At 32.7% G+C, this 12,255-nt stretch overlaps 1 protein-coding gene across 1 annotated transcript in view; it reads right to left on the bottom strand.

The window, feature by feature from the left end:
* ATRNL1 (attractin like 1) overlaps positions 1-12,255 on the bottom strand; it is a 211,900-nt gene that overhangs the window by 53,431 nt on the left and 146,214 nt on the right. The window contains exons 11-14 of the mRNA XM_039237622.1: positions 7,680-7,764; positions 6,215-6,423; positions 4,621-4,739; positions 465-597 (exon numbers count right to left, since the gene is read on the bottom strand). Of these exons, the coding sequence (XP_039093553.1) occupies positions 465-597; positions 4,621-4,739; positions 6,215-6,423; positions 7,680-7,764 (546 nt within the window). The remainder of the gene's footprint in view (positions 1-464; positions 598-4,620; positions 4,740-6,214; positions 6,424-7,679; positions 7,765-12,255) is intronic.

Raw genomic sequence — 12,255 nt, 5'->3', positions numbered from 1 at the left:
TTTAATGGGCTTTGCTCTGGTTTACATAACTTAGATTGTCATTAAATCATATAAAACTTATGATAAGTGTTATAATTTAGAATAAAAACGTAGCTGGTAAAAACAGTTTCCAGAATGTCAAAGATAAAGGGCACCTAAGAAAGAAACCAAATAGGTCAAAATGTTAACATTATTAAATCTGGATATTAGTCTGAGTCCTTATTATTTTCTATTTTTTAAGACAGAATATTTTTAAATTGAGAAGAATTCTGATCAAATCAATAGTATTATTATAACAAATACAAGAAATCATGAACATCTTAAAAGAACTGGAAGCAAACATATAGTTTTCTTATAGAAACAATGCTATTATTACTCCAATATTATCATTTATTTGAAACTGGAATGTATTACTAAATGCTCTTTACTATAACAGTATTCATTTGTAAGGCTATAAAATTCGTTTACCAAACTGAAATCTTTACCTGGTAAAGCCTGGCATTCTTGCTGTCGTTGATCCCACTGGCAATTCAAGTTTAGGGAGCAGCTTTTACAGCTGGTAAGTTTGTTACAAATCTGTTCATTTCTCACATGACATTTGGTATAGTTTTTCACAGACTAGAAAGTTAAAAGATAAAGCATGTTATATTTTACCTTTGTATAGCAATGATTCTTAAATGTCAGTGTACAGATAAATCACCAAGTAAATTTTAAAGGTCAGATTTCTAACCCCAAATCCAATTCTACTGAATCAGAATCTCTCTTACTCATTTCTTTAAACTATAACATAAGGAACTAGAACATATGCTTATTGGAAAAAATTTACGATTTCTACAATCTGAAACAGAAACCATCTAATGAAAACCTACTCTATTAAATCTGATAACAAGCTCCCGATTCAATAAATAAGGCCAATGCAGAGTCATTTCTCTTAATGATCATATGGAAAAAATTCCAGTCCTAATAAAACTATCATGCAACAAAGTAGAAATGGTAAGTAGTAAAAATTGAAGAGATAATAAACATCAATTATTTTCTCAATAACTCAAGCTAATTTCACTTTCACAGACATTACAGACACTAAATAATCATTTTGGTCAAGTGACAAGTGTCCTGTATATATCTGTCATGGTTCCTTTATGGTGACTGCAAAGAAGCTGAAGTTACACTTGATCAATCCTACCATACAACCTAATCATATGTCAACTAAATTCCAGTATTAAGAGATTAAAGATTAAAGATCAATAAAGAAAAAAATGAGCACAATAGAAACTCTGCTGGTAGTTCTCTACATACAGCAAAGTTCAGATGATAGTATTAATATGATAAAATTTTGGCTCAAATCTTTCCATGACTCTTGAGAAAAAAACACAAAGGACTTAATGCTGCATTCTGTGCCCCACTTAAATCTTCATACATATAAACACTCACCTCAAGCTTTCTAATGTAACAGAGTCAAATATTTCTTTTCAGCCCATAAAGTCAACAGTTAAAATTTACTTATAACTATCCCACATATAAAATGGTTAAAGCGGGGCACCTGTGTGGCTTAGTCCATTAAGCATCAGACTTTTTATTTCGGCTCAGGTCATGATCTCATAGGTTCCTGAGGTCCAGCCCTGTACTGGGCTCTATACTGACAGGGCAGAGCCTGCTTGGGATTCTCTCTCCCTCTGCCTCTCCCCAGCTCATGTACTCTCTCTGTCTCTGTCTCTGTCTCTCTCCCTCTCAAATAAATAAACTTTAAAAAATGGCTGAGCCAACTTTTACCACATCTTAGACATCTTAAAAGTCACCCACCAGATTTTTATTAATAAACTATGAAACTTTCCCATACAAAATACACTGCAATCACCTCCATTCCAAAGGTGTTAATTTCTGTAAAGCAAATTACATATATTATAAGGTAACACATAAAAAGTAACTAAATAGTAATTAATGTTCATCTTTATTCATCCTAAAAAATAAGAGAATATAGAATTTTTATTATTTTTTAATGTTTTTATTTATTTCATTTATTTTTGAGAGAGTGTGAGTGGAGGAGGGGCAGAGAGAGGAGACAGAGGATCTGAAGCAGGATCTGGCACCCAGAGCAGCAAGGCCAATGCAGGGCTCTAACTCACAAACTAGGAGATCATGATCCAAAGTGAAGTCTGACACTCAACCAACTGAGCCACCCAGGTGCCCATATTTTTTTAAATCTCAAATTATTCAACCACCACATTTCCATTCAGAACATACATACTTTTTATTATTACATTTTCTAATTTGTAGCTCTGTTTTCATATGGAATATAAATCTTTCAGCTAACTGAAAAGAAAAAAATTACTTGAATCATCTGGTAAACAGAATAACCTATAAAAATGACAGAATGACAGAATAACTGAATAAAAAGAAGAATAACAGTTTTATGCCAGTCTTCAGACTAACAATGGTATCACTACAATGACCTTTCAAATAACTGGACTGCTCTTCAATACAAACAGTATGGTCATTTATTGACACTGAATCAATACAATAGATGAAATTATATTTCAATCATACACAGGACCAGTCTGATCAATGATGAAAAAAAACTGGCTGTTATTCTGAAACATGGCTGGTATTTTTTGGCCTAATGAACCAGATAAGTAAGCAGGATTATTTGAGCTGTTAGCACACAAAATATGCAAGATGAAATAAATACAACTAAATAATGAAACAGGGTATAAATGGACATCATTTACACTAAAATCTCACAGACCTTTCTGTAACCATAACATTTGGTTTAGCTTAATCACCAGACATCCATATAAAATTGTCTAAAAGACACTACATCAAAGTCTAAATTACAAGTGAGTACCATCTGCTCACTTACACTATCTCATCCAATGCTTTCCTTATTAACACAGCATTATAAAAAACAAAGTATAAACTAAAAGGTCACTTTATTAAATGAATACTTGATAGCAATTTGCATAACACAATTTTTGCAATCGTGTATTTTCATTTAGTGTAAATGTCTAAACACAATGTCTAAACTCAGGGTTATCCAACAAAGCTTGAAACACAATATGCTTCCAATTTTTATTTAATAACATTTTCCATTTTATTCCCTTATTCCCATACTTTATTTTACTTAACTCCTATATCCACATTACTCACTAAAATAACCCCCATTAGATGAATATTAATATACATATAAAAAAGTAATTCAAATTTTCAAAGCAGAGTCATACCATACTAACATTAAAACTCAAATAAAATTGAAGCATATCTGTTATCAAAGCAACTTATATCCCTAGAAAGTATATACCCACACAATATATATTAAAAAAAGGTTTCAGTCGGGTAAGTCAATAACTGAGAAGTTTCCTCCATTTTAAGTTTTGAATGTTTTTTTAGAATAGAATCATAAAACAAATATTTTAAAATATGAATGTTTATGGAAGAAAAATTTTAGATGATACAATAAAAACTTCTCACTTAGTTTTCAAACTCTCTTTTCTTTACCTTTTACTCCACATGCTATCTTAAAAAACAGGTGAATACTTTTGGTGATTAATAAAAATTCAGAAAAAGAAATAATGTATGTTATATGTAGTTGCAAATTTATAAACTCATTATTTAGTTATTTAAGCTATAGCCCAGTAAGAGAATTTTTAGTCCTACTACAGTTTTTAATCCTTTAATCCTATACTTGTTTAATACTTTTTAAAATTTTTCTTTCAATTTGTTCACATCTTCTTAAAAACATGAGACATTTTATACTACCCACTTTTCATCTACCGTAAACATTAATCTTATAATTCTTTTCAGTTGTCTACCAAAGTAGGTTTCTCAAACTCATCACTATTGACACTTTGAGCCAGATAACTGCTTTCTGTGGGAAAGTCCATGCATTACAGAACATTAGCAGCACCCTTGCTTCTATTAGATACCACGAGCAGCCCTACGGTTGTGACAACCAAAAATGTCTACACATGTTGTCAAATATCCCTTATGGCACAAGACGGCCACTGGTTGAGAACCACTGACCTAAAGACAGATAAAAGGAAACTACCCCTGTCGACCTCAGGTTAACCTTATACACAAAGCATGTAAACGAAACATCAGTCCACAGCAGTACTGTGCGTGTGCATGTATGACCAGAATCCCATGGAAATCACTGCTGTACTTACCTACGTAATCCTATGTCTGTCAACACAGAAAACTACATTTATAATTACAGTCTTTTTAAAACTTTTTTAATGTTTATTTAATGGGGGGGGGAACAGAGAGAGATGGAGACAAAGGATCTGAGGTGAGCTCTGTGCCTACAGCACAGAGGCCAACACAGGGCTCAGACCCACGAACATGAGTGACAGAGATCGTGACCTGAGCCGAAGCTGGATACTTAACCGACTGGGCCACCCAGGTGCTACTGTAGTCTTTTTTAAAAAGACATAAGAGGAAGCAAAAGTTACTGGATTCAACATGGAATCTAGTCTGACAAAGATAAGCAAGAAACTAGAGTGAATTTACAACACAGCAGTGATTCCCTACAAACTTTCTAAGTGTGTTGATGTGTAAAGTGCTTTCTGTACAATGCTCGTAAATGGTAAGCTAACGATTAGAAAGCAGCAATGTTAACCACATCACCATTTACCCATAAATACTAACCACACTGCAGTTACTGTTTGCTGAAACACATTTCTTGTCATCACACCACTGGCACCCATTTGTATTGGCAGTGCAGCTGGCGCAGTCCGCGTATCTGTAACATCTGTCATCAGGAGCAGCTGCAATGCACACGGGAGACGAACTCATCAGGATGAGAAAGGAAATGTCACACTTCTTAATTCACACATTTTGAATATCTGTTTAAGAATCACTAAGACTTTTTACAACATAAATATGACCATCAATATCAAAATAACTTCTTCAATATGAAGGTAACTTTGTAGTTTAATTATGTTTCTAAGTTTTGAGATACCTCCCATCCTCATTTTAATTATTTAATCTACCAGGATCTTACAGCCATTTAAAATGTATCCGTTATGGAGGGAGGGGGGGGATACTTATTGGTATTTTGCTAGAAAAAAAGTATTACTCTACATTTAAAAGAAACATGAAACATGATAACAAATACTCATTGTTTATCATTCTTCATAAAGATATTTAGAAACATCTGAGACTAACAAAACTTGAAAATACATCGTTAATTATAGCATGAAAAAATGCATAAAACCTCTACCTAAGAGAATTGGAAAATTTTTATCCAAATCATTCACTCATAAATAAATATTTACTAGTAATTTTTTGTGTGATTTATTCAAGATGTTATAAGAAGTATTAAACTAAAACATTAATCATCAGAATTCTAGAAAATCTTTTAGCTCTATGGTTGGCTTGGCAATATTAAAGGAAAAAAAACTAACAAATGCAGAATAAATTACTTCACTTTGTTTCTTAGAAACACAATATTTTAAAAAAAAATTTAAATGCTTATTCATTTTTTTAAAAAGAGAGACAGAGCACAAGAGGGTAGAGGCAGAGAGAGAGGAAGAAACAGAATCTGAAGCAGGCTCCAGGCTCTGAGGTGTCAGCACAGAGCCCAACACAGGGCTTAAACCCAGGAACTATGAGATCATGACCTGAGTCAAATTCAGACACTTAACTGACTGAGCCACCCAGGTGCCCCAATAATACAATATTTCTGAGAAAGAGTATACTTTAAAGCACTTTTTACTTATATAGGAAAATAGTGCATAGATATATATGGCCATATGATTCATAAAATGTTATATGTGTAATAATACATACAGAATTAAAAAGAGAAAACTAGAAGTGGCTAATAAAAATTTAAATGATTAGGCCCTGCCAAGTCCAAACATGAAAATTCCTAATTAGAGGATTATGCAGTTTTTATTTCTAAAAGCTACAAGTCTTGTTTTTTCAGGAAATAGAAATTATTTTTTTGTTTTTTTGTTTTTTATAGTTCATTTTTTTTCATTTACATCCAAGTGTTAGCACATAGTGCAACACTGATTTCATATTCCTTAATGCCCCTTAAGCATTTAACCCATTCCCCCTCCCATAACTCCTCCAACAACCCTCTGTTCGTCCTCTATATTTAAGAGTCTCTTATGTTTTGTCCCCCCCCCCACCTGTTTTAAGCTATAAGTAATTCTTATAAGCAAAATGCATTATAACTTTTAGCCAAGTAAAGAAGCTTTATGCCACAGGGGAGGTAAAAAAAAAAAAAAAAGTTCACCTGTTTTAGGAGGGCACTTTGCTCTAAGGATATTATTAGTATTCCCAGATTCCCAAGATTCACAGTGATTTTTATTCCAAATACATTTTATTCCTGGACCAGCATTTTTACAAAGTTCTTCATCTCTGAAAGCCTTGCAATTTGGAGGCTTGTAAACAAGGATATCATTAAGGAGTACACTAGAAAATCCTCCAAATATATACATGGACCTATAAAAAAAATAGAATCTTAAACAATATTTTAAAAACTCTAATGAATTAGTTTCAGAAATAAATTTAAATATACATTTTGCATTATGTCAAGGAAGTAAGAAATTTTTTTAGAAACAAATAGAAATAGAAAGTAGCTGTACATGGATAAGATACATTTTAGAACTGCTATCTAGAATTATAATTTTTGAATACTGACAATGAATTTAGATATTAGATACAAAGTCTTTCTTACAGTGTTTTACTATCCTCTTATAAAATAGAAAAGACCAAGAGCAAACTAAAAATATGTTCAAAATTTTAATTTGGAAAGGAAAATTCATATAAGTATGAAATTAATTCAACTACCAGTGCCAAAGAAGTTTAACATGGCTTCAAAAGAGCATAATTTTTATTTCTAACAATATTATTAACATAATAAATGGGAAAAGATCAGAAGATGCTTCAATAATATCTTTTATTATTTAAAAAGAAGAAGATAAAAGTCAATCAAACACAATATTTCAACAAAGGCTGGGATTTTATGTGTAAACTCTGAATTTCATGTTAGTATTTTGAAAGCTAACTGACACCAATAACAGAGTTTCATTGCGGTTAATGTCTACCTGCTTTTAGTATCATATTGAAGAAGTTTTACAAAATTAGAATACGGTGGTAATAAAATGAACTTCTAAGAATGTCATTATAAATTACAAATTTTAAGCTAATGAATGAGCTGGCATAGTTTCCTGCCACATTACCAAATTTTGCTTTAGAAATAAAAAAATAATACTAACTGAAAGGAAGAAGGTAACTTAATGCTCATCCCATCCAAAATCCCAAGGGATACAAAGATAGTAAAGCCCAGAGAGGTTAAGGAACTTGCCAAAAAATCACACATTTAATGACAGAACTAAAATGAGAATCTAATTCCCCCTTTCCTTGCTCTCCTTGATAGAAATATGGGGCTAGCCTTTCTATCATTTTAGTTCGATCTTTTTTTTTTAAAGAAGTCATTCATTGTCTGAATTCTACTAAAAGGAAAGAAGGCAGGCTGAATTTTTAAAAAGGACCATAAGTTTTATCTCAGCACTCTTTCTTGGTCCCCCTTTCCCTTAAATATGTTTGAACACCAAAGCATAAAGGATATGGTTAACAAACCAAAATGTATTTCATGGTAGGGTAGGGATACCTGATGTCATTAAGTACAAATAATAATTTGTTAAAAGAGTAACAGAATATGTAGATAGTATGACTGAGAAATTTATGTCTTTTACCCATTAATGACAACTGCAGAGTGTCCAAATCTGTTGACATCTCTATGAAGATTTGGTTTTGGTAATATTTTCCATTCATCACAAGCTAGAAAAAAAAGAGAATGGCAAAAGAAATAAAAAAATAAATTAAGACAATTACTATAAAATAATCATTAGTCAAATTAAAGACACAATAATTAAAATTAGTAAGTCTTTCATTAATTTGCCATGACCTAGAATTTAATATTATTACTCAACTAGCATCATTCCTTCAGTAAAAATAATTTCTACCTAAAGTGCCCATAAATAAATTTAAATGTATGAGAACAACAAATATGAAAGGAAAGAATTAGGTTAACTTTATTTTGGAGGATAATTCCAAAGACACATCTTCATTAAATAAACCAAGTTTCATACAGTAAACTATATGAATTATCAACACTAAACAAAGCTATTAGAAAGTTAAATTACTAAATCAAATTGAACATGCTTCTTATTACAAAATTAAATGGAATATATAATATTCAGTGAAATACCTAAAAACAGAATCCTCAAAATATTTATACACATTATTTATCACACATTAAAATGATGTGATATTTCAAAAGAACAGTGTACATTTTATGTAAAATAAAATAACTTCAGTTGCAAAAAAAGTAGAAAAAAATAAAAACCTAAATAATTCATGAGCTATATAAAAAATAAGGGAAAAAATGGCTATAAAAAACTGTGTATCATTTCAAATATAACCAAGCCTCAAAACTGACACAGATACTAACATAGCCTTTGAGATGTTAAGTGTTCAGTTTTCAGTGAAATTCTCAGGGCAGTGTTTTAGATTTCATCTTCTTAGACAATCTATCTAAAGGCGGGCATTGATATTTAATAAAAGTACATATATGTAACAAGCTTTTAAAAGCAAATTTTATTTTTAGGTAGTATAGAAGCCCTTTTGGAACAAGAAAATAATCTAAAATATAGTTAGTTGTAAAAGTTAAAGTTGTAATGAATTGTTTTCCTATTTATGTAATTATGTCTATAACACCAGGAATAAAAGAATAATTTGGTTTTAGTTTAATATTACTACTAATGAGGATCAAAAAAGTTACAAAAACCAAAATCAAAGTTTAGAAAATGAAACTAGAAGACTGAGAAGAATAAAATACATCTTGAATTTTATTTCCCAAAGTCTATTTCAAAGGATATAAATCACAAAAGAGGGTATTCTTTAGTTTGAATAATCTGGCTTTAGTTCACAAAATACATCTGTCTATTATATACTTTCAAAAGCCAAAGTAGACATAGAGAAGTCTAACTATACCTAACCCAGTGTTTTCCCAATATTTTGTCCACAGGAGCACTTTTCATATAATACTTTTCACATTAATGTTCCCAAGAGCCATGCTCTCAAAATCACATTTTGGGAAATACTATTAAAGAGGCCTACACATAGGATTAATAGTCTGCCAATTTTACATGTTCATTTAAGAAGCGTGTTTACATGTGTACAGTACTATAAAACTTCCAAAGTGCTTTCATCTACATAATTTAAATTATCTTTATAAGAATCCAGTGAAGTTGATTGAGCAGGTATTTTATGTTGAAAATAAAAAATTAGATGTAGGAAGAGTTAAACAGTTTGCTTAAGGCCCAGTTGATTACTGTTTTTCTACAAATATTTGATATTTAAAAGTGTACTAATAGCAAACTCTGAAAGATTACTCCATTTGGAAAGAAAGGGTGACCTGTAAAATGCACAAATTTTGAGAAAGAAAGAGATGGAAATGTTAGAGACAGCTAATAAGTTAGGGCAGGTAGATTTCAATCATTCCACCCAACCTTAACACTCACGTGGTGTACCCCGGACCCTCCCCCGCCACACATACAGAGCGAATGATTTGCAAATTGTGTTATTTGTGTAATTCCAACAACAGAATTAGAAAACTGAATATGCTTCAAAGAAATGAAACAAAAAAGAGTCAGATGAAAGAGGAAAACGACCAGATATTAGTTTGTAACAAAAATCTCCAAAGAAGAATCTTTAGGATCACTTGGAGGCATCTGGAGTATACAAAATAAAGTGATCCAACAATCTGAACTTACCTATATCCAAAAGGAAAGTAGGGGCACCTGGGTGGATCAGTCAGTTAAGTATCTGACTTCAGCTCAGGTCATGATCTCATGGTTTGTGAGTCCAAGCCCCAGGTGGGACTCTGTGATGACAGGCCTGGAGCCTGCTTCTGATCCTGTGCCTCCCTCTCTCTCTGCCCCTCCCATGCTTGCTCGCTCGCTCTCTCTCGCTCTCTCTCAAAAATAAATAGACATTAAAGAAATAAAGAAATAATAAAAGGTAAGTAATTTGGCCTGGCCTAGCATCCAACATAAACCAGGCAGATTACAGAAAGCAGATTTTTTTAAAAAATTTTTTTAACATTCATTTTTGAGAGACAGAGTGTGAATGGGGGAGGGGTAGAGAGAGAGAGGGAGACACAGAATCCAAAACAGGCTCCAGGCTCTGAGCTATCAGCACAGAGCCTGATGTGGGACTCAAACTCACGGTCAGCGAGATCATGACCTGAGCCGAACTCGGATGCTTAACCGACTGAGCCACCCAGGTGCCCCAGAAAGCAGATTTTCAAGATGAGAACCATGAAAAATGCTGAGAAAAGCTAAGGAGTTAGAAAAATAAAGAGCTAAGAGAACAAAGACCAGCATTACCCAAAAATTTGGCTTCTTGATGATTTTTCTAAAGATGAAAATTTTTCAGTGCATGGAACAGTGAAAAAAATAGCATTACAAGCACCTATGTCTCACAACCCAGATTTGTCAAACCCAGTACTTTACTAAGTCTACTATAGATTTTTTAAAAAAAATAAATTATTACCAATATGCCTGAGGCTCCCTGTGTACTCCCATCCCAATTCAAATTTCTTTATGTCTTCCTTCTTTGGATGCAATTACTAGTTTGTTTTTGCTTATCAATGTTTCTATATCCATGATATACACAGAGTAATTTTTGTAGGTTGTAAAACTTCATATTAATATAAATGTATATTATACAATAGGATCCTTCTGTAACTTGCTTATTATCTTCTTCAACCCATTAAGTTTTGTTTTTTCTTTTCTTCACCATTTTAACCATTTTTAAATGTGCAGTTCAGGGACATTATGTACATTCCCATTTTGGAAACATCATAACATCTATCTCAGCAGTTTCTTACTCTGCAAAACTGAAACTCTGTACCTGTAAAAAAATAATTCCCCATTAACCTTTCTCCCAGGCCCAGCCAATCACCGTTTTACTTTTTTTGTTTGTAAATTTGACTACTCTAAGTACCTCATGTGAATGGAATCATACAGACTTGGCCCTTTTGTCTTTGGCTTATTTCCCTTACCACATCTTCAAGGTTCAACCACGTTGTACCACGTGTCAGAATTACTTCCTTCTTCTTACATTTGAATAATATTCCACTGTATGTGTACAGTATATTTTGTTTACCCATTCTTCCATCAGTGGACATCTGGGTTGCTTCTAATTTTGGCTATTGTGAGTAATGTAGCTATGAACTGGGTGTACAAATATGTGATCCTGTACCTGCTTTCAATTCTTTTTTTAAAATTTTTTAACATATATTTATTTTTGAGAGAGAAAGTGCAAGTGGGGGAGGGACAGGGAAAGAGGGAGGCAGAATCCGAAGCAGGCTCCAGGCTCTGAGCTGTCAGCACAGAGCTCAACGCAGGGCTCAAACTTACGAGTAGTGAGATCATTACCTGGGACGAAGTCAGACGCTTAACCAACTGAGCCACCCAGGAGCCCCTCAATTCTTTGGGCTATCTACCCAAAGTGAATTTGCTGGATTATACAGTTAAGCCTTGTTTAACTTATTGAGGAACATCCATACTCTTTTCCATTGCAGCTATACCATTTTACATTCTAACAGTGTACATACAAGGATCCCAACTTCTCTATATCCTTACTTACACTTGTTACTTTCTACGTAACAATGATAGCCATCCTAAAGGATGTGAGGTAGTATCTCAGTGTGGTTTTGATTTGCATTTTTAAAATGATTAGTGCTGTTGAGCATCTTTTCATGTTCTTAGTGGTCATTTATATATCCTCTTCGGAGAAATTATTCAACAACCCATTTAGATTTATGCATATACGTTGCAATATGTTCTCATTTTAACTTTGCTATAGCATTTCATATTATGGTTACACAAAACATATTTATCCTTCTTAAGGTCATTTAAGCTTTTTTTTCCCCAGATTTTTCCCACCACAAGTCACGTTGGTTTTTGCTCATTGTTACCCACATTTTCTTTTGCACATTTTGATAGTTTCTTCAGGTAGATATCTAAAAGGAAAATTACCAGGAATAAGCAAAGACACAAGTGCATTTTACTAGGTTTTATCAATTTGCTCCCCAAAGTAGTTGCACTGACTCAAGCTCACACCAGCAGTACATGGTAGCTCTTCTTATATCACATTTCCTCCATTGTGTGTTTTTCTCAGGCTTTTAAATATTTACCAGTCAGGTAATGGTTTTATTTATTTACTTTTTTCTAGTTACTGGTGAGATCAAGCATCTTTTCA

The sequence above is a fragment of the Hyaena hyaena genome, unplaced genomic scaffold, assembly GCF_003009895.1.
Source record: "Hyaena hyaena isolate Hyena2069 unplaced genomic scaffold, ASM300989v1 scaffold_128, whole genome shotgun sequence".
In the NCBI taxonomy this organism is placed as follows: Eukaryota; Metazoa; Chordata; class Mammalia; order Carnivora; family Hyaenidae; genus Hyaena; species Hyaena hyaena.
Note: the sequence above shows the minus strand (reverse complement) of the source record. Positions and strands in the feature narration are given on the sequence as shown.